This window comes from Saccopteryx bilineata, chromosome 1 (genome assembly GCF_036850765.1).
Source record: "Saccopteryx bilineata isolate mSacBil1 chromosome 1, mSacBil1_pri_phased_curated, whole genome shotgun sequence".
Lineage (NCBI taxonomy): Eukaryota > Metazoa > Chordata > Mammalia > Chiroptera > Emballonuridae > Saccopteryx > Saccopteryx bilineata.
This window is the reverse complement of record NC_089490.1, coordinates 258793446-258817112: the sequence shown is the minus strand read 5'-3', so window position 1 is coordinate 258817112 and position 23667 is coordinate 258793446. Positions and strand designations below refer to the sequence as shown.

General features: G+C 42.6%; 1 protein-coding gene across 3 annotated transcripts in view; it reads left to right on the top strand.

The window, feature by feature from the left end:
• Positions 1-23667, top strand: part of MAP1B (microtubule associated protein 1B) — a 113120-nt gene that overhangs the window by 81969 nt on the left and 7484 nt on the right. For all 3 annotated transcript variants that reach the window (XM_066241492.1, XM_066241509.1, XM_066241499.1), the window contains 2 exons: positions 8488-8628; positions 16132-22627. In XM_066241492.1, the coding sequence (XP_066097589.1) occupies positions 8488-8628; positions 16132-22627 (6637 nt within the window). The remainder of the gene's footprint in view (positions 1-8487; positions 8629-16131; positions 22628-23667) is intronic.

The following is a 23667-nucleotide window of genomic DNA, read 5'->3' as shown; positions in this document are numbered from 1 at the left end:
GTTCTTTGTTTTGTTGATATGGTGTATTACATTAACCGTTTTACGTATGTTGAACCATCCTTGAGATTCTGGGATGAATCCTACTTGATCATGATGTATTATTTTTTTAATATGTTGTTGTATTCGATTTGCTAGTATTTTGTTTAGTATTTTAGCATCTGTATTCATTAGAGATATTGGTCTGTAGTTTTCTTTTTTTGTGCCATCCTTGCCTGGTTTTGGTATGAGGGTTATGTTGGCCTCATAAAATGTGTTTGGAAGTATTGCTTCTTCTTCAATTTTTTGGAAGACTTTGAGTAGAATAGGAACCAAGTCTTCTTTGAATGTTTGATAAAATTCGCTGGTATAGCCGTCAGGGCCTGGACTTTTATTTTTGGGGAGGTTTTTAATGGTTTTTTCTATTTCTTCTCTACTGATAGGTCTGTTTAGGCTTTCTGCTTCTTCTTGACTCAGTCTAGGAAGGTTGTATTTTTCTAGGAATTTATCCATTTCTTCTAGGTTGTTGAATTTAGTGGCATAAAGTTTTTCATAGTATTCTACAATAATTCTTTGTATATCTACGGTGTCCGTGGTGATTTCTCCTCTTTCATTTTGGATTTTGTTTATATGAGTTCTTTCTCTTTTTTCCTTGGTAAGTCTTGCCAAGGGTTTGTCAATTTTGTTGATCTTTTCAAAGAACCAGCTCCTTGTTCTATTAATTTTTTCTATAGTTTTTCTGTTCTCTAATTCATTTATTTCTGCTCTGATTTTTATTATCTCCTTTCTTCGGCTGGTTTTGGGTTGTCTTTGTTCTTCTTTTTCTAGTTCCTTAAGGTGGGAAGTTAAGTGGTTCACTTGGGCTCTCTCTTGTTTGTTCATATATGCCTGAAGCGATATGAACTTCCCTCTTATCACTGCTTTTGCTGCATCCCATAGATTCTGATATGTCGTATTGTCATTTTCATTAGTCTGTATATATCTTTTGATCTCTGCACTTATTTCTTCTTTGACCCATTCATTTTTTAAAAGTATGTTGTTTAGTTTCCACATTTTTGTGGGATTTTTTTCCTCTTTTTTGCAGTTGAATTCTAGTTTCAAGGCTTTATGATCAGAAAATATGCTTGGTACAACTTCAATTTTTCTGAATTTGCTGATATTGTTTTTGTGGCCCAACATATGGTCAATTCTTGAGAATGATCCATGTACACTGGAGAAAAATGTATACTCAGTCACTTTGGGATGAAATGTCCTGTAGACGTCTATCATATCCAGGTGCTCTAGTGTTTTGTTTAAGGCCATTATGTCTTTGTTGATTCTCTGTTTGGATGACCGATCTAGAGCCGTCAGCGGTGTATTGAGGTCTCCAAGTATGATTGTATTTTTGTCAGTTTTTGTTTTAAGATCAATAAGTAGCTGTCTTATATATTTTGGTGCTCCTTGGTTTGGTGCATATATATTAAGAATTGTTATGTCTTCTGGATTCAGTGTCCCCTTAGCCATTATGAAATGGCCATTTTTGTCTCTAAGTACTTTTCCTGTCTTGTAGTCAGCATTATCCGATATGAGTATTGCTACACCTGCTTTTTTTTGGATGTTATTTGCTTGGAGTATTGTTTTCCAGCCTTTCACTTTGAATTTGTTTTTATCCTTGTTACTTAGATGAGTTTCCTGTAGGCAGCATACAGTTGGATTTTCTTTTTTAATCCATTCTGCTACTCTGTGCCTTTTTATTGGTGAGTTTAATCCATTTACATTTAGTGTAATTATTGATACTTGTGAGTTCCCTATTGCCATTTTATATCTTGCTTTCTGTTAGTTTTGTGTCTTGTTTGATCCTTCTCTTTCGTTTTTCTATCTTTTGTTTTTATTTGGTTGTATTCCATACATCTTTCCTCTGTTGCTATCTTTTTTATCTCATGTGCTTCTGTGGTGGTTTTTTCAATGGTGGTTACCTTTGAGTAATGAAAAGGGTCCCTACCCTGTTCATTGTAGCGAACTATTTTGTGAGTACTTTTGCACTCCATCGTCCTTTGCTACTGTTAATCTCCGTCTTCTCCCCCTCTTTCTTTTTGTTGTTGTCACAGTTTAAATTTGGTTTTATTGTGTTCTTCTTGGAGCTTTTACTTGTGGCTCTGTTTTTTTTTGTTCTTTGTATCTGATTGGAGAACCCCCTTTAGTGATTCCTGGAGTGGGGGTTTTCTGATGATAAATTCCCTCATCTTTTCTGTATCTGTGAATGTTTTTATTTCTCCTTCGTATTTGAAGGATAGCTTTGATGGGTATAGTATTCGTGGCTGAAAGTTCCTCTCTTTCAGGACTTTAAATATTGGGGTCCACTCTCTTCTAGCTTGTAGAGTTTCTGCTGAGAAATCTGATGATAATCTAATGGGCCTTCCTTTATATGTTGTATTCTTCTTTTCCCTGGCTGCCTTGAGAATTTTTTCTTTGCTGTTGGTTTGTGTCAATTTCATTATGATATGCCTTGGAGTAGGTTTGTTGGGGTTAAGAAAACTTGGAGTTCTGTTTGCTTCTTGAACTTGAGGCTTTAGTTCTTTCCACAGGCTTGGGAAGTTCTCATCAATTATTTGTTTAAGTATGTTCTCCATTCCATTTTCTCTCTCTTCTCCCTCTGATATACCTATTATTCTTATGTTATTCTTTTTGATGGAGTCAGATAATTCTTGTAGGGCTATCTCATTTTTTTTAATTTTTGAGTCTCTTTCTTCTTCTCTCTGTTGTGCCTCAAGTTGCTTGTCTTCTATTTCACTAATCCTCTCTTCTATCTGACCTGTTCTATTAGCTAAGCTTGTTACTTCGTTTTTCAGCTCGTGAATTGAGTTTTTCATCTCTGTTTGATTTGTTTTTATAGTTTCAATTTCCTTGGACATATATTCTTTGTGTTCATGGAGTTGTTTTCTGAGCTCCCTATATTGCCTTTCTGTGTTTTCTTGTATATCTCGGAGGATTTTTAGGATTTCTATCTTGAATTCTCTGTCATTTAGCTCCAAGGTTTCCAATATATTAAATTTTTTCTCCATAGATTTTTCCTCATCTAGCTGTGTTACCTCTCTTTCTTTTGTATCCATGATATTCGATTTTCTCTTCCTTAATGGCATCTGAGGGTGGTTTTGTTGATAGTATTAATGAGATTTAATAAAGAATAAAAAGTTAAAAAAAATAAAAAAATAACAAATCAAAAAGAGTTGTTTTTTTAAAAAAAATTAATAATGAAATAAAGAAAAATAAAATAAAATAAAAATTTTTTTAAAAAAGGAAATTATTCCCCCCCTCTTTTTTTCCTCTCCTCTCCTCTCCCCTCTTTCTTGAGAAAATCTTGTGGTGGACTGTGAGTTATAAGAAACAATGCCTGTGATGGAGGGCCTGAATTGGGGAAAAGTAATAAAGGGGCAAAAAAGAGAGAAAGAAAAAAAAAAAAAAAAAAGTAAAAAAAAAAAAAAGAAAAAAGAAAAAAAAAGAGCGTATGGACCCACAAAAAGCAAATAAGGAAAAAATTTGGGTCAAGAATAAAATGATTTGCTTTTAGGTGTTGGTTTTCTAAGAGTTATGATGAGAGGAATAAGAGGAAAATGGAAAAATGGGGGGACAAATTAAAAACTTACTATTGTATTTAGTGGAACAAGAACTAGATAATATGGAGAGCCAGGGATGGGAGCACTGCTAGTGCATTAAAAAGGTGAAGTAAAAACCCCCAAAATGCCACAAACATAGGTTTGAGTCCCAGATAAGATAATTTGTTTGTTATTGAGGTTTGAATGAGAGGAGATGTAAAGGAGAAAGGAAGAAACTAATATAGAGGGAGAAAAGAAAGAGAGAGAGAGAAAAAAAGAGGGAACCACTAAAAGAAGAAAAAAGAAAGGAGAGAGAGAGAGAGAGTTAAGGGTTTTGGAGTGCAACCCTCATAGAGAGAAAGGAAGAGAAGAGAAATGATAATGGGAGATGTAACACTTATGGGTAGTGTAGTTCAGGGAGAGGAGAGAGTAAGACCGGTAGAGAGTTAATCGGCCAAATTGGAGGAGGAAAAAAAAGTCTCAAGAATGAAGATAAGAGAAACAAACGAACAAATATAATAAAATGGGATAGGTTATAAAGTCTGCAGATTATTCTTGATTTTGAGAGGTTATCTTCTTGCTTTTTCTTTTCTCTCCCTCTTCCTGGTCGGTGACTCTGTACCCCGGGTTCTGCCCCTTTGGCACGCTCAGGTAGAGGTGTGCAGTTGATAAGTCTCTATGGCAATGTCATGTATTGTGCTTTATTCTCGTTGGGAGTCGAGGCTCATTAGCATTTATAGGCTCCGACAGTGAGAGAGTCCGTGTTCCTGGAGCCTTTCTCCTAGTCTTTCCTTCCTCAATTAGTAGCCTGATAGTCCAGGTATGGGGTTGCTGCTGCCTCTGCCTGGATAGTAAGAGGCTCAAATTGCTGGCAACTCCCCACTCTATTTCCACTCAGCACAGGGCTCTGGGTAAGGCTCAGTCAGTCAGAGCTGCTAGCATAATCAGGCGGGCTTTCCGCCCACTCGAAGACCTCTGGCTCTGCCACTCTATCCGGTAACACAAGCGGGCGCCCACTTCCGGGGCGCTTGGAGGCAACTCTCACTCACTGTCTGCAACCAGGATATCCGGCCAGCAGTCTCACGCTCTGAGTGAAACCCCCAACCGCAGGGAAAAGTTGCAGCGTTGGAATTGAGTCTCGCTCCGTCCCCGTGTGCGGCTTTTGCAAGGCGCTGGGGCGGCCCGAGATTCCGCTTTGGCCCACACAAAGGCCCCTGACTCTGCCCCTCTGTGCGATAACACGGGCGCGCACTGCCGAGGCACTCGGAGGAATCGCTCACTTGTTATCTGCGCGCGCAAACCAGGATATGAGGCCGGTCGCGGTTCCCTCTGAGTGAAACAGCCTCCAGCACGGAAAATCTCCACCGTTGGGATTAGTTCTCACTCCCTCCCGTGCGTGGCTTTCCCAGGGCGCTGGGGCTGCCCAGAGACTCTGCCCTCAGCCCACAGAAAGGCCTCTCACCCTGCCTCTCCGTGGGGCAACACGGGCACCCACTTCCGCGGCTTAGGAAGAAATCTCTCTTCCACTAACTGCGCGCGCACCGACCAGGAGACCGGGTAAAATGGCCGCTCCGCTTGTCTTTCTTTGTTTGGGTTTGGCGCGAGTGTTAGCTTGTATTGCCCGGGTTGCCACAGGATCAGATTTTCCTCGGCTTGGATCTCTGAGCCACAGCCTGGTTCGGCCGTTTTTGCTGCGGCGGCCTGGATCTATTCACCCCCTTTGCCCGCCTCAGTTTCTATATTCACAGTTACCAGAAAAAGCCGCCCTGTTTAGGTTAGTGAGGAAGGCGGAGCATTTCTTACTCCCTATTTCCTTCGGGGTTTGGTTATATATTTAGCCAATTTTTCACTCAATCATACCTTTGGGTGTATTGCGAAGAATCTGGAAGCTCCAAGTATAGGTTTTTCTGTTTCTGGTTGAAGATCTTGTTGAGTTTTGGGGGAGATTTATCGGTATCGCTTCCTACTCCGCCATTACTCTGACGTCATCTCCTCTTTGCCCATTTTTTAATTGCACTGTTTGTCTTTGTCTTCCTGGTGTTGAGTTGTGTAAGCTCTTTATATATTTTGGAAATTGACACCTTATCAAATGTATCATTGGCAAATATGTTCTCCTATTGTCTCTTTATTTTGTTGATGGTTTCTTTTGCTGTGTAAAAGCTTTTTAGTTTGATGTAATCCCATTTATTTATTTTTCCTTTCTTTTGCCTGAGGAAATATATCAGCAAAAATATTGCTGCGAGAGATGTCTAAGATTTTACTGCCTATGTTTTCTTTTACTGTTTTTATTGTTTTGCAACTTACATTTAAGTCTTTTATCCATTTTGGGTTTATTCTTGTGTATGAGGTAATTTGGTGGTCAAGCCTCCTTTTCTTTCATATACCTGTCCAATTTTCCTAACACCATTTATTGAGGAGACTATCTTTACTCCATTGTATGCCCTTGCTTCATTTTTCAAATATTAATTGACCATAAAGGCATGGGCTTATTTCTGGGTTCTCTGTTCTGTTCCAATGATATACATGACTGTTCTTATGCCAGTACCAAGCTGTTTTGATTACAATGGCCTTGTAGTAGTTTGATATCAACTACTGTGATACCTCCAGCTTTGTTCTTCTTTCTCAAGATTGCTGAAGTTATACGGGGTCTTTTTTGTTTCCATATAAATTTTTGGAATATTTGGTCTAGATCTGTGAAATTTGTCATTGGCATTTTACTAGCCATTACATTGAATCTGTAGATTGCTTTCGGCAGTATGGACATTTTAATGATGTTAATACTTCCAATCCATGAACACATGATATATGCTTTCACTTGTATCTTTCACAATTTCTTTCTTCAATATCATATACTTTTTTGAGTACAGGTCTTTTACCTCCTTGGTTAAATTTATTCCTAGGTACCTTATTTTTTTATATATATATTTTTTTTGCTGTTGTAAATGGGAGTTTTCTTTTTTTTTTTTGTATTTTTCTGAAGCTGGAAACGGGGAGAGACAGTCAGACAGACTCTCGCATGTGCCTGACGGGGATCCACCGGGCACGCCCACCAGGGGCGATGCTTTGCCCACTAGGGGGCAATGCTCTGCCCCTGAGGGGGGGGTCGCTCTGCCACGACCAGAGCCACTCTAGCACCTGGGGCAGAGGCCAAGGAGCCATCCCCAGTGCCCGGGCCATCTTTGCTCCAATGGAGCCTTGGCTGCGGGAGGGGAAGAGAGAGAGAGAGAGAGAGGAAGGGGGGGGGGGGTGGAGAAGCAAATGGGCGCTTCTCCTATGTGCCCTGGCTGGGAATCGAACCCGGGTCCCCCACATGCCAGGCCGACGCTCTACCGCTGAGCCAACCGGCCAGGGCCATGGGATTGTTTTCTTAATTTCTCTTTCTGATAGTTCATTATTGGTGTATAAGAATGCCACCAATTTCTGAATATTAATTTCATATATTGCCCCTTTGCTAAATTCATTTATTAGATCTAATAGTTTTTGGTGGAGTCTTTAGGGTTCTCTACAGTATCATGCCATCAGCAAATGACAGTTTTACTTTCTCCTTTAAAATTGGATGCCTTTTATTTCTTCATCTTGTCTGATTGCTGTGGACTTCCAGAGCTATGTTGATAAGAGTGGTGTTTTGTTCCTGATCTTAGGGGAAATGCTTTGAGTTTTGGCCCATTGAGAATGATGTTGGCTGTGGGTTTGTCATATATGGATATGTAGCCTCTTTTGATCCACTTTCTCCTGCTTCAGATTAGCAGGGCCTCCTGGACCTCGCTGATAATCCAATAATGCACAAAGTTGAGGCAAGAGATGGGCTAGAAATCTCTCTGTGGCTAACAGAATCAGGAAGTAAATACAATTCAGAAAAAGCTGGAGGATGAATATATATCTATCCAGACAGCTGTAAGAAATGGAAAAGGAAAAAAATAAGGAATTTACCAAATTCAGTTGTGCCTATGGAACAGGTGGGGCTGGAACAATCACTTCAGTATATGTGTGTTTCCTTGATTAGACTGTGGGGTGTTTGGAGGCAATGGGTCCTCATGGCTCGTTTACTTTTGTGTCCTTGCCTGAGCAGAATTGGATTGCATGAATACTCTGGTGCTTAGAGCTAAAGGACAGGCTGGCATCCTGCCACTTGAAGTTCACAGAGTTCTTTAGTGCAAGCCATTTACAATTCTACTTGAAAGATTCCCATTCAGGGGCAGCCTTTTGTTTATGTTCAAGGTTAGGTACCTCACTGATCCCATTGTAGGCTGCATTTGGAGCTGTGTTTTAGAGTTGTGTCTTTGGTGTGTGGCTTGGAAGAAAAAGAATCCTGAATGGGAGGGGCTGACTTGGGACCCTAGTTGGAAATCTGTGTTTCCTGAGGCCGCAGTTGGGAGACCTGGACTGTACTTGGTGACTCAGCCTGTGAGAGATTCCCAAGTCTCAGACCACATGCTGCTAGCAGACACAGCTGTGGAACAAATGATCACCAGCTATGGAGACTGCTTTGAAAAAGACAGGGAAACTAGGGGGAGAAAGTCAACTACTGCTAACTGCCATAGTTGGAGCAAAACTTTGAAAAATGACATTCATGGGCAATCTGATGACCACAGTCATTGGCTTTGTCCAAATCCCCAGGGGGAATATGAAGAACCAGGGAATGAAGCCTGGTGGTGGTGTAGTGTCTAGAATGTTGAGCTAGAACGCTGAAGTCACTGGTTCAAAACCCTGGGCTTGCCTGGTCAAAGCACATATGGGATTTGATACTCTTTCTCTCTCTCTTTTCTATTTAAAATGTATAAATAAAAATGTAAAAAACAAAACAAAACAATAAACCAGGGAATGAATAATTTTTGCTGGTAATAAACTTAAAGCATTGCCAGGGCTCGCCCCGTCCGTCCGGAAGATGGAATGACAGTGCTGCTGTGACTCGGGTCCTGTTTCTTGTGCTTTGTTTCAGGTGCGCTTAATGATCACCGACACTGCCCGACACAAGCTGCTCGTGCTGACGGGGCAGTGCTTTGAAAATACCGGAGAGCTCATTCTCCAGTCCGGCTCTTTCTCCTTCCAGAACTTTATAGAGATTTTCACCGATCAAGAGGTGGGCTCCTGTCTGGGAGTATCTAAACTTTACAATTGCTTTGTGACTGTTGTAGCGTCAGGCTGCTCTTTGAAAACACTCCAGGGAGATAGAAGGGGAAGGAATGTCACACCTCCTTTGAAATGAGGAAAACGATCCCACATACTGTAATTCTATGGCTCATCACCAAAAGAATTCAGAGCGCTTATCTATAATTAATTGGAAGCATTCTTAATGGCCTGAGATACAGATGGAAGAGGGTCAGGACAGTCAACGTTTTACAGATGTCAAAAATGATGGAAACACTAGAAATGAGCTCAAAAGAAAACCCAGGTTTTCTGTTTTGTTTTTTTTTTAAGAATATTCCAAAAATCTCTTGGACTTTTAACTGCCCTTAATTCTCTTTCATTTGACCTCAGTGTTCCCTGAAGTAATTATTTCTGATTTCTCTCACTTTGAATGTCTGGCCTCAGTGTTTGAACTTGGGCCGTTTGAGCAGCCCCAAAAAGAGAGGGCTAAGGACAACGGGCACGTTTATGGTTCACATTCATGCCCCAAGAGAAAGAGGGTTGAAGTAGCCAGACTGAAGGTGGATCATGTATATTTCTAATGAATAGATCTTATTCAAGGATGATAGATATGAAGTATTGAAAACTAGGTGACAATAGTGGTATTGGTGAAAATCAGAGTGAAGATTTTAATTCTGCTTGAGAATTTATCCTGGCTAGGAAACATCTCTTTCCAAAATCATGTGCCTCTTTCATTTTATTTATTCGCTTATAGAAGTGACAGGAACAGTTCAGCGCTGTCCCCGCAGCAGGTTGGGGCCTGCCTGTGGCTGACGGCAGATTTCCACAGGGAGGGCTGGGGGATGTGCTGACAGGAAGAGTTACATCTATTTAAAGCCATCTTCCTGAGAACTTCCTGAGATGGCAGCCTCGCCGTCTCCTGGGTGTTGTGGAGGGCCATCTGTCTTTTTGCGTTTGATCTTCCGTGAGCTGTGCTCCGCAAAGAGGTCTCTGTACTTTTCATCACTGGTGGGAGCTGTGAATAAACTGCCCAGCTTCCTCTAGCTCACCTGGAGGCTTCTATGAAAAGACTGGTCGGCTGATATAACCGTGTTTCACTCTCACCCACTAGGGAAGGCGGGGATAAAAAGAAAACCCCGAAAAGGAACATTTACTGAGTATTGTCACCTGAGTCCTGAGGCAAGTGGTCCTGGCTCAGAGTCAGAATGGGCCCCAGGGCCCTGTCTTTTTCCAGAGCCTGTGGTCTGTCTCCCTCCAAGTCACACCCTCCTCTGTCTCACATCCCCCACACCAGCATTCTGGAAAGGTCTGGAAAGCCTTGGTTCATTGGCTTTGAAATTCCCAATCTAGAGCTGCAGTTCTCACTCTACCTGCCACCCCAGAATTGGTGTGTGACCAGTTTAAAGTCAGACTCTTTACAAGATTGTGTCCCCATGTGTATGTTGTGCCTTGAGGGCAGGTGGGCATTTGTCTGGTAGCTCAGACAACACACATGCCGTCAACACCTTGCCCCAGGGAAGGCAGAGAGCTGTCGAGGCCTGGAAATTGCTCTGTGACCTAACAACCCTGGTGGGTGGTTCACTGGCCAGCTGGTGGGCTCTGAGTTCAGCTTTGAACCCTTAGCTCATTTATATGCATGGGTGCCTCTCCTGCATTTCTGTGCAGTTCTGCAGTTAGTTTCTAGAAGCTGGTTTCTATCCCACATCATTGGTGTTTTTTGTTTTTTTTTTCTTCAGTAAAATCAAACACAGGACAAATGTAAATGGTTTGTCATTGCCTCAATTTTAAATAAGGAGGTGTCATAATTCATCCATTTGGACCCCAAGTAATACCCCCCTCTCTTTTAAATAAGGTATAGTGTTATAAAATTGCTGTTTAAATCATGTAGTAGTATACAGAAGTAGAATTTTGGCACAGTGGTCTGTGCACATATCAGAATTTACCCCTAATTACTGAAGAAAAAGAACCAGCTTAACTGAAGACTGTGAGTTCTGTGGAAGGGCATTTTCTGTGAGGTGTGTGCTCACTGGGGTGGGTTGTAAGAGAATACACCTTCATTATATTCATTATATGGCCAGAGGCTCTCTCATAGTGTTCTTGGCTTGCCCCATCACCCCACCCAAATATTTTGGAGAAAGTAATGTTCAACACATGTGGGAAAGGATCTCTGAAGTTCTCCCTAACAAACTAGATCAGTGGTGTATGTGTGTGTGTGTGTGGGGGGGGGAGATGGGAGACCAGTGGGTAGAATTCATTTTTTACTCTCTTACTACAACCAGAGCAACTCAGCTTTTATCTCTTTGGCATTGTGGGCTTTGAAGATTGGCTGCCACAACCAGAGCAGGTTGAAAAATTACTGAAGAAGACCAATGGTCACCAGCCTTTAAGAGCTGTGATTGCCTGTAGCTGCACTGGGAAAAGGGTTTGCATACAGAATGAGTCAGTAACAAAGGGACCTTCAAGGCTATTTGGTGTCCAGTTTTGTTCCTTTTCTTTTTTTTTAAGTGAAGGCAAGGAGGCAGAAACAGTCTCCTGCATGCGTCCCAACTGAGATCCACCTGGCAAGCCCCTACCAGGTGATGCTCTGCCTGGTTGGGCCACAGCTCTGTTGCTCAGCAACCAAGCTATTTCAGTGCCTGAGGCTGAGGCCACGGACCTATTCTTGGGGCGTGGGGCTAACTTTGCTTGAACCATTTGAGCCATGGCTGTGGGAGGAGAAGAGAGAGAGAGAGATGAAGGGGAGAAGCAGATGGTCACTTTTCTTGTGTTACCTGACTGGGATTGAACACTGAACTTTTATATGCCAGGCCGATGCTCTACTGCTGAGCCAACCAGCCAGGGCATAGTTTTGTTCCTTTTACCTAGACTTGATACATACTCATCACTCCAGAGAAATCAAAAATACACTTTTGGAAAAACAAAAATGATACATTTTTGGACAAGAAAAGCTTTAAGTAGAATTATCAGTGCATTTTGCGCTTCAGGTTTTGGGAGTCTTAGTCATTGGAGCTCAACTACAAAACTAGAATTTAGAGTTAAAACAGTCACCTGCCTAACCCATCCCTCCTTGAAATCCAAGGATGTTGAAATCACCACCTCCTGGGGACATTTTTTAGTCTCTCTGTTAGAAAGTTTTTTCTTTTTTTTCCCTCATTGTATCTTCAAGGAAGAAATGTGACCCCTATTCTACCTGACAGTGTCTTAGACAGTAGTCCCCAACCCCCGGGCCACGAACTGGTACCACCAGTGCGTGGGCCATTTGGTACCAGTCCGCAGAGAAAGAATAAATAACTTACATTATTTCTGTTTTATTTATATTTAAGTCCAAATGATGTTTTATTTTTAAAAAATGATCAGATTCCCTCTGTTACATCCGTCTAAGACTCACTCTTGACGCTTGTCTTGGTCACGTGATCCGTCCTACCCTAAAGGCCGGTCCGTGAAAATATTTTCTGACATTAAACTGGTCCGTGGCCCAAAAAAGGTTGGGGACCACTGTCTTAGACCCCTTCACTAATGCTGCCAATTTTCTTTTCTTCCAGATTAATATTTTCAGTCCACCCACTGTTCTCCATAAACCAAGATGTTAAAGGTTTCTGACATTTTCTGGTCACTGTCCTTTGAACTTGTTTCATTAGTAGGAAGGGGAGATGGAGTGGGTATGGGGAAACTCAAGAGTTCAGTCTTGGTCATGCTCTAGTGCTGTGGTATTATCAGACGCCAAGTTGGACTAGTTCCCTGAGTCCAGACGTCAGGGAACTAAGAGTTGGGTGGGATATATTTTTCGCTCCATAAAACGCACCCCCCCCCAAAAAAAAAGTGGAGGGGAAAATGCCTGTGGGTCTTATGGAGCAAAAAACATAGTATTTTATTAAATATTTTAACACACCATTTGGTTCATAATATTTTTTTTTCTCTTATTTTCCACCTTAAAATCTTAGCTGTGTCTTATGGAGCGAAAAATACAGTAATTTGGAAGACATTAGCATATGAGAAAATATATGAAGTGATCTAGAAAAAGCAATATATTTAGAAGAGAAGAGGGCCGAGGTCGAGCATTTTGAGGTTAAGGCCAAGGAGAAGGAGTCAGCAAGGAGACTTGTTTCTATTTGTTTGCTCCTTTGTTTATGGTCTAGTTTCTTTAAATTGTCATGACTCACACTGGATACCATATTCCAGGGATCACTGCCTGGGTTAGGATTGTGAAAGTTGATAATTTCTATAGTTTTTAATACAGTCTTCTATTAAATAAGTCTAAAAGTCACTTTTGACTATTACCAGCCACAATTAAATATCAATGGGGAAAGGATGAGGGCTTTGAGGAGCTCTGTAATTTACATAATTTAGGGGCTCCCTTTAAGAAAAAAAACCCAAAATGATTAATACGCAATTAAGTACCAAGCTTTAGGAGGCGCCCATGCTAGTGAGGAACCTTGAAGTTTAACTTTCTTTAGCTTTATGATAAACCCGTTTGACTTCGAATAAAATCTCTGAGTCTTTTCTATGGATATTGTTTTTAAGCCTCATCTCCAAATCCTGCACTGTACCCAGCTGGTTTACTAGGAATTATATCCGTCCCTTTAGAATACCATCCTGTGACAGTTGACTTAGCCATCGTCATCCCAATGTTCAGAGCTTTTGTAAATGTCTTAATTCTGCCATCCCACATTTTGCTATGCCTCTCATTTTTATCCAAGTCAGTACTCAACAGGACATAAATGAGTCCTGAGGCAGTCCATCATAGACCTCTCCCATGCTGACAGTATGCAGCACTATATATATGGCTTGGTACAAATCCACCTAATTTTGCTATCACTCTGTGATAACAGAGATTCTGTTAAATGTCTTGCTAAAACCCAGAAATACGCAGTCCACTGTATTTCCTTATTAGCCAAGCAAGTAACCTAATCAAAAAAGGAAATGTAGTTAGAACACCATGGCTTAGAAACTCAAATCATATTTTATTAATATTATTGGCAGTAAAGTCATATATTTCCTCCATCTTCCTTCCTCTTCCAGTAAGCCTGCATTTAATTAGAAAAAGAAATTGACAAAGAAGATTATTTTTGCCCCGAGCAATATTTCTTTCAGTCCTGTCTCATTCATTGTTGTTAGAACAAGGGGAGGGTAGCAATCAGTGTGCCTGAAAAGGATGAGTAAGCTCATGTCACTTCCCAAATGTCCACTCCAGGAGGACAGCATGTATTGAGTTGATCAAGTTCAGTGTGGTTCAACAAACATCTATTGAGCCTGATGATATGTTGGGGAAAGAAAGGTAACTATGATACAAAGATATAGAAGATGTGTTTCCTCCTATTCAGGAACTTTTAGTATAATGGGCTCTAATAGCTACCATGTACTATGATGATGATTTCCAAACTCTTATAGAAGAAGCCTCAGTTTCCAAGGCTAAGACCCAGTCACAAGTTTCCTTGCCACTGTTTGCTTGTTGGAGCCTCCTAATTGATTTCATCTGTTCATTGAATAAATATTGATTGAGTGCCACTGTGGGCTGGACACTTGTCAGACCCAGTCTTTGCCCTAGGTACTCAGTCTCTAGGGTGTGTGTTGGAGTAGAGGCTTGGAGACAGGTGCAGGGGAAGTGGGGAGTTCATTTTTTCTGTTTAGCTCCAAAGCTGGAGTAGTTGTTCTTCCTTTTCTGCTCCATTCATCTCTTCTTCTTGAAGGGCTCTCTAGCCTCTGTCTCTGCATTCTTGCCTCATCCTGCACTGATTAGTTGATTCTTATCCATTTTATAAGAGGTTGTCAAGTCAGAGGAAACAGTAAATTCAAAGACTTGTTATGTTGTAATTTGTGACCCTTTATATGAAATGTAGGACAAGTAAGCTAATGAAACAAAAATGTCTATTACTGCAATCTCAGGTAGAAAAATCCAGAATCTGTAGATAATGCTTATGCATACACCTCAGAATGTTGGTATTCAGAAGTTTGTATGAGAGAGAGGAAACCACTCTAAAATTAGAAGGCAAGAGTTCAGACCTTCTGACTCAGAGATGCCTGGACCACGTGAAATCTTTTCTTTGTTCTTTGATCATTTACCATCAGGGACAAAGAGCTCTTTACAGTTGAATCTCTGGGCTGACTTATGAGCTTTGCTGCAACCAAAAGAAGACTGGAGTTCATGGCATGATTCTCATTATTTACTAAGCTAAGACCATGAAACATATGGCCATAGTATGGAGCGAGACAGAAATAGCATTTTCATTGAACCACAATCCCTTATTTTGGTTACAATTTGCTCTTTTGCATTCCCGTCCTATGGAAGTACTAAACAACGGATTGAAAAATGTTTGAGCCAAATTTTTTTTTTTGGTTAATGCTCAACTATTATTATTTTTTTTTAATCTGATTTTTCAATTACATTCAGTTTACATTCACTATTTTGTATTAGTTTCAGGTGTAGAGAGCATAGTGGTTAGAAAATCATATACTTTACAAACTGATCCCCCCAATATTTCTAGTACCCACCTGGCACCATACATAGTTACTACAATATTGTTGACTGTAATCCCTATGCTCTACTTTATTTATATCCCTGTGACTGTTTTGTTACTACCAATTTGTGCTTCTTAATCCCCTCACCTTGTTTGAGCCACACTGATCTTAACCAATCCCACCCAGCTTGCCCTGAAAAGAACAGGAGTTGCGAGAGAGTAGACTCTCTCACCTTGGATCCAAACGTGAGTAAATGCATGGTATAAATTGGGACACTTGCTTGTTTAATTACTCAGTTGCTTTAAGCATCATGGATTCAATAAAAGTATTCATATTTGTAGAGAATCTGCTGAATGGACCACTCATGTTTTAAACATGAACTGATGCCGGAACCAATGATTTTTTTTGTAAAAAGAAGAAATCCATAACTTTCTGTCTCCCAGGGGGGAAAGAGAACCACACCAAACTTTTTTCTTTTGCACCTACAAAATTCTAAAAGTAGACAACAGTAAGTGAACCCAAACTAAATTTCTTCAATATATCAATCAGGCACTTTTGCCAAGACCAGTGGAATGAAAGAAAACATGTTGTATCAGCGGTGAAATGACTCACGTAGTCCCTCTTCTGTGATAGTTTAATGTTTGTCAAAGGACATTTTTGTATGACAAGTACCTAGGGGTAATAAAATTCAAAGTCTTTCATAACTACGGTGGCATAGGCCCTGATCTTCCAGATGGTCAGTGGTCTTAGAATTGGACCAGAGTTCAGAATTTTTCTGGAAAGAACAGATGATGTAGAAGTGTTGGGGGAGGTTGAGGCATAAACAGGTAGAGTGTGCGGTGGGGGGCAGTCAGGACAGAGGCTGTTCACCTACCATTGTGAAAATATTTTAGCATTTAAATAACCAGCATCTCTGAAATCAGCCCTTTGTGCATTCAATGATTCTATAATACTTAGGAAAAGATGGAGATGATGGATCAGTGATGACATTCACTTAAACCTTTTCTTTCTTTGTTTATTATTATTTTTTAAATCCCAGATTGGGGAATTACTGAGTACCACCCATCCTGCCAACAAAGCTAGTTTAACCCTCTTCTGTCCTGAAGAAGGGGACTGGAAGAACTCCAATCTCGACAGACACAATCTCCAAGACTTCATCAATATTAAACTCAACTCAGCTTCTATATTGCCAGAAATGGAAGGCCTTTCCGAGTTTACCGAATATCTCTCTGAATCAGTGGAAGTCCCATCTCCCTTTGATATCCTGGAACCTCCCACATCGGGTGGATTTCTAAAGCTCTCCAAACCCTGTTGCTACATTTTTCCGGGAGGGAGGGGCGATTCTGCCTTGTTTGCAGTGAATGGATTCAATATGCTCATCAATGGAGGGTCAGAAAGAAAATCCTGCTTCTGGAAGCTCATTCGACACTTGGACCGAGTGGACTCCATCCTGCTCACTCACATTGGGGATGACAACTTGCCTGGAATCAACAGCATGCTACAGCGGAAAATCGCAGAGCTTGAAGAGGAACAGTCCCAGGGCTCCACCACCAATAGTGACTGGATGAAAAACCTCATCTCCCCTGACTTAGGAGTTGTATTTCTCAATGTCCCAGAAAATCTAAAAAACCCAGAGCCAAACATCAAGATGAAGAGAAGCATAGAAGAAGCTTGCTTCACTCTCCAGTATCTAAACAAATTGTCCATGAAACCAGAACCTCTGTTCAGAAGTGTAGGCAATACCATTGATCCTGTCATTCTTTTCCAAAAAATGGGCGTTGGTAAACTTGAGATGTATGTGCTTAACCCAGTCAAGAGCAGCAAGGAAATGCAGTATTTTATGCAGCAGTGGACTGGCACCAACAAAGACAAGGCTGAACTAATCCTGCCTAATGGGCAAGAAATAGACATCCCGATTTCCTACTTAACCTCGGTCTCGTCTTTGATCGTGTGGCATCCAGCAAACCCTGCAGAGAAAATCATCCGAGTCCTGTTTCCTGGGAATAGCACCCAATACAATATTCTGGAAGGACTGGAAAAGCTCAAACATCTAGACTTCCTCAAACAGCCTCTGGCCACCCAGAAGGATCTAACTGGACAGGTAGCTACTCCTGCAGTGAAACAAATAAAACTTAAACAGAGGGCTGATAGCCGAGAAAGTCTTAAGCCAGCCCCCAAACCACTTGCCAGCAAATCTGTGCGAAAGGAGTCTAAAGAGGAAACCCCTGAGGTCATAAAAGCAAACCATGTGGAGAAAGCACCCAAAGTTGAAAGCAAAGAAAAGCTAACAGTGAAAAAAGACAAGACAGTAAAAACAGAGACCAAACCTCCTGTGACTGAAAAAGAAGTGCCAGGCAGGGAAGAGCAGCCCTTGGTGAAAGCCGAGGTGGCTGAAAAGCAAGCCACCGATGTCAAACCCAAAGTCACCAAGGACAAGATGGTGAAAAAGGAAACAAAGGCAAAGTCTGAAGAAAAGAAAGAGGAAAAAGAAAAGCCAAAGAAAGAAGTGGCTAAAAAGGAGGACAAAACACCTGTCAAGAAGGAGGAAAAACCAAAAAAGGAAGAGGTGAAAAAGGAAGTCAAAAAAGAAATCAAGAAAGAAGAGAAAAAAGAACCCAAGAAGGAGGTTAAGAAAGAAACACCACTGAAAGAAGCCAAGAAGGAAGTGAAGAAGGAAGACAAGAAGGAAGTTAAAAAGGAAGAAAAGGAACCCAAAAAAGAAATTAAGAAACTTACTAAAGACATAAAGAAATCACCTACTCCTCTGTCTGAAGCAAAAAAACCAGCTGCATTAAAACCAAAAGTACCCAAGAAGGAAGAGTCTGTCAAGAAAGATTCTGTTACTGCTGGGAAGCCAAAGGAGAAGGGGAAAATTAAAGTCATTAAGAAGGAAGGCAAGACAGCAGACGCTGCCGCAGCAGCCATTGGCTCGGTGGCCACTGCAGCAGCCATGGTGGCAGCAGCTGGAATAGCGGCCACTGGCCCTGCCAAAGAGCTGGAAGCTGAGAGGTCCCTTATGTCATCCCCTGAGGATCTGACCAAGGACTTTGAAGAGCTAAAGGCTGAAGAGGTCAATGTAGCCAAAGACATCAAGCCTCAGCTGGAGCTGATTGGAGATGAAGAGAAACTGAAGGCAACTGAGCCAGTCCAGAAAGAGACAGAAGTCATCAAAGGTTCTGCCGAGTCCCCTGATGAGGGAATCACCACCACTGAAGGGGAGGGTGAATGTGAGCAAACGCCCGAGGAGCTGGAGCCAGTTGAGAAGCAGGGGGTGGACGACATTGAAAAATTCGAAGATGAAGGAGCAGGTTTTGAAGAATCCTCAGAGACTGGAGACTATGAAGAGAAGGCAGAAACTGAGGAGGCTGAGGAGCCAGAAGAGGATGGTGAAGAAAACGTGTGTGTGAGCACCTCCAAGCACAGCCTTGTGGAGGAGGAGGAAAGTGCCAAGGCTGAGGCAGATGTGCACATCAAGGAGAAGAGGGAGTCTGTGGCCAGTGGTGATGACCGAGCAGAAGAAGACATGGATGAGGCAGTGGAGAAAGGAGAAGTTGAACAATCTGAGGAGGAGGGTGATGAGGAGGACAAAACTGAGGATGCCAGAGAGGAAGAATATGAGCCCGAAAAAGCTGAAGCTGAAGATTATGTAATGGCTGTGGTTGACAAGGCTGCAGAGGCCGGTGGTGCTGAGGATCAGTATGGATTCCTTACCACTTCACCCAAGCAACTGGGAGTCCAGTCTCCTGCCCGGGAACCTGCATCGACAATTCATGATGAAACTTTACCTGGAGGTTCGGAAAGTGAGGCCACTGCTTCCGATGAGGAGAATCGAGAAGATCAGCCTGAAGAATTCACTGCCACCTCTGGCTACACTCAGTCTACCATTGAGATATCCAGTGAGCCCACCCCAATGGATGAGATGTCTACTCCTCGCGATGTGATGAGTGATGAGACCAACAATGAAGAGACAGAATCCCCATCTCAAGAATTTGTCAACACCACCAAATATGAGTCTTCGCTATATCCTCAGGAACATGCCAAACCTGCTATCACATCACTCAGTGGATTATCTGAAGGGTCAAAAACAGATGCCACTGATGGGAAAGATTATAATGCTTCAGCCTCCACCATCTCGCCACCTTCGTCCATGGAAGAAGACAAATTTAGCAAATCTGTTCTACATGATGCTTACTGTGCTGAAGAGAAAGACAGGAAAGCCAGTGCCATGTTGGCAATCAAAGACACTGTCTCAGCAGTTTCAGATGGAAAACTTAGTCCATCCAAGAGCCCATCTCTGAGTCCGTCTCCACCATCACCCATAGAAAAGACCCCCCAGGGTGAACGTAGTGTGAATTTTTCTCTGACACCCAATGAGATTAAAGTCTCAGCAAAGACGGGAGCAGTCCCAGTGTCTCCTGAGGTGACCCAAGAAATAGTTGAAGAACATTGTGCTAGTCCTGAGGATAAGACCCTGGAAGTGGTGTCTCCATCTCAGTCTGTGACTGGCAGTGCTGGCCACACACCTTACTACCAATCACCCACCGATGAGAAATCCAGTCACCTCCCCACAGAAGTCACCGAAAAATCATCAGCAGTTCCAGTGAGTTTTGAATTCAGTGAGGCCAAAGATAAGAATGAAAGGGCTTCCATAAGCCCCATGGATGAACCTGTTCCTGATTCGGAGTCTCCTATTGAAAAAGTTTTGTCTCCTTTACGGAGCCCTCCCCTAATCGGGTCCGAGTCTGCGTATGAAAGTTTTCTGAGTGCTGATGACAAGGCTCCTGGGAGATGTACTGAAAGCCCCTTTGAAGGAAAGAATGGAAAACAGGGCTTTCCAGACCAAATAAGTCCAGTTTCTGACATGACCTCCACTGGTCTTTTCCAAGACAAACAGGGAGGGAAAAGCACAGACTTTATACCAATAAAGGAAGACTTTGGTCAGCAAAAGAAAACTGACAATGTTGAAGCCATGAGTTCGCAATCAGGACTGGTTTTAGATGAAAGGAAGTTAGGAGGAGATGTTTCCCCTACACAAGTGGATGTCAGTCAATTTGGATCTTTTAAAGAAGACACTAAGATGTCCATTTCTGAAGGTACTGTTTCAGACAAGTCAGCTACTCCTGTTGATGAAGGTATAGCGGAAGACACATACTCACATATGGAAGGTGTGGCTTCAGTCTCCACAGCTTCCGTGGCTACAAGCTCATTTCCAGAGCCAACAACAGATGACGTGTCTCCCTCTCTGCATGCTGAGGTTGGTTCCCCCCATTCCACAGAAGTAGATGACTCCCTTTCTGTGTCTGTGGTGCAAACACCCACTACTTTTCAGGAAACAGAAATGTCTCCATCAAAAGAAGAATGCCCAAGGCCAATGTCAATTTCTCCACCAGACTTCTCCCCTAAAACAGCCAAATCCAGGACACCAGTTCAAGATCATAGATCTGAACAATCTTCGATGTCTATTGAATTTGGTCAAGAATCCCCTGAGCACTCCCTTGCGATGGACTTTAGTCGACAGTCTCCAGATCACCCTACAATGGGCACAAGTGTGCTTCACATCACTGAAAATGGGCCAACTGAGGTGGACTACAGTCCTTCTGACATGCAGGACTCTAGTTTATCACATAAGATACCACCAATGGAGGAGCCATCCTATACCCAAGATAATGATCTTTCTGAGCTCATCTCAGTATCTCAGGTTGAGGCCTCCCCATCCACCTCTTCTGCACATACCCCATCTCAGATAGCTTCTCCTCTCCAAGAAGATACTCTGTCTGATGTTGTTCCTCCCAGAGATATATCCTTATATGCCTCACTCACCTCTGAAAAAGTGCAAAGTCTGGAAGCAGAGAAACTGTCACCAAAATCTGATATCTCTCCACTCACCCCAAGAGAATCCTCTCCTTTATATTCGCCTAGTTTTTCAGATTCTACCTCCGCAGTCAAAGAGAACATAGCAGTTTGCCACACTTCTGCTCCCCTGCCAATGGAAGCAGCATCTGCAGAATCCTATGGCTTCCGTGCCTCGATGCTATTTGAAACAATGCAACACCACCTAGCCTTGAATAGAGATTTGACCACATCTGGTGTGGAGAAGGACAGTGGAGGGAAGATACCTAGTGACTTCAGCTATGCCTATCAGAAGCCTGAGAAAACAACCAGGTCCCTAGATGACAAAGGTTATGACTATGAGTCTTATGCGAAAACCACCCGAACCCCAGATGTGAGTGGCTATTACTATGAGAAGACGGAGAGAACCACTAAATCCCCATGTGACAGTGGCTACTCCTATGAGACTGTTGAGAAAACCACCAAGACTCCAGAAGATGGTGGTTATGCCTATGAAATTACTGAAAAGACCACACGGACCCCTGAAGAGGGTGGGTACTCCTATGAGATAAGTGAGAAGACCATAAGAACCCCTGAAATGAGTGGTTACAACTACGAAAAGATTGAGAGGTCTAGAAGACTGCTGGATGACATCAGCAATGGCTATGATGACTCTGAAGATGGTGGCCACACACTTGGGGATTCCAGCTACTCTTATGAGACCACTGAGAAAATTGCCAGTTTCCCCGACTCTGAAAGTTACACTTACGAGACATCTACAAAAACTACACGAACACCTGATACTTCTACATACTGTTATGAGACTGCAGAGAAAATCACTAGAACCCCCCAGGGGTCTACATATTCCTATGAAACTTCAGACCAGTGCTACACTGCAGAAAAGAAGTCCCCCTCAGAAGCTCGCCAGGATGTTGACTTATGCCTTGTGTCCTCCTGTGAATACAAGCATCCCAAGACAGAGCTGTCACCCTCCTTCATTAATCCCAATCCTCTTGAGTGGTTTGCCAGTGAAGAGCCAACTGAAGAATCTGAGAAGCCCCTCACCCAATCAGGGGGAGCCCCGCCACCTCCAGGAGGAAAGCCTCAGGGGCGACAGTGTGATGAGACCCCTCCCACCTCAGTCAGTGAGTCGGCCCCATCCCAGACCGACTCCGATGTCCCCCCAGAGACTGAAGAGTGTCCCTCCATCACAGCTGATGCAAATATCGACTCTGAAGATGAATCGGAAACTATTCCCACAGACAAAACCATCACATACAAACACATGGATCCACCTCCAGCCCCCATGCAGGACCGCAGCCCTTCTCCACGTCACCCTGACGTGTCCATGATGGACCCGGAGGCCTTGGCCATCGAGCAGAACCTGGGCAAAGCTCTGAAGAAAGATCTGAAAGAGAAGACCAAAACCAAAAAGCCAGGTACTAAGACCAAGTCATCTTCACCTGTCAAAAAGAGTGATGGGAAGTCCAAGACCTCTGCAGCTTCACCAAAACCAGGGGGCTTGAAAGAATCTTCAGACAAGGTGTCCAGGGTGGCTTCTCCTAAGAAGAAGGAATCTGTGGAAAAAGCCACAAAACCCGTCACCACACCTGAGGTCAAAGCTGCACGTGGGGAAGAGAAAGACAAGGAGACCAAGAATGCCGCCAATGCCTCCACATCCAAATCTGTGAAGACTGCCACTGCAGGTAAGTGGAGGGTGCTAGCAGCCGCAACTATTCCACTTTGAATTGGAGCCTTTGACTTTCCACTTGGCTTTGTACTGGGAAGATGAGAGTACAACTTGGTGCTCTCCCTGCCCTTTGCTATTCTCTTCTGCCAAAAGGTATCAGTCTCAGCCCAGTGTTGTCTACAGGCTTGGTGGTAGCTGAGCATATGGCCCAGAGCAGCTCTGATGCACCAGATGAGATTGCTGGGTTTGCTCATGGTGCAACACAGCAACTGCAGCCTTGTTCTGAATCTTTAGAACCAAAGAGGTGTGTTTCAAGCTCCTCTGGAAGACTGTGACTGTGTTGGCAACGGCCTTCGCCTTGCTGGCCCCAGAATGGAGCTCAGGTGACACAGTCCAGGGGCTCTGAAAAGCCTAGGGGGAACCAGAGTTCCAAGCCAACCTGGAATGACCACTGTAGGCCCAAGATTTAAATTTCATTGTTTTAATTAAAATTTTTAAAAATGAAATTATTAAATTAAAAATTATAAAATTTTTAATTAAAAAGAACTTCAGGCTAGAGCTACTTCCCCATTAAAGGCAATGCTCTGTTTTCTTATTGGCCAACAAATACTATCATTTCAGTTGACCAGTAGGTATTCCAAACAAATTAAGTTAAGAGTGTTAAAGGCTTGCCTGACCAGGCGGTAGCGCACTGGATAGAGCGTCCGACTGGGACACGGAGGACCCAGGTTCGAGACCCTGAGGTCGCCAGTTGCCCAATGGTCAAGGCACATATGAGAGCAGTCAATGAACAGCTAAGGTGTAACAATGAAAAACTGATGATTGATGCTTCTCATCTCTCTCTGTTCCTGTCTGTCCCTATCTGTCCCTCTCTCTGACTCTCTCTCTGTCTCTGTAAAAAAAAAAAAAAAAAAAAAAGTGTCAAAGGCTCTTCTTATTCCCCTCTTACCCCACAGTCTCACTAACAGAGACTCCAAATTCTGTTTCAGACCCAAACTGCACATGGCAGGGACAATATCCTTGACTTCTGATTTGGCCCAATTCCCAGATTTATCA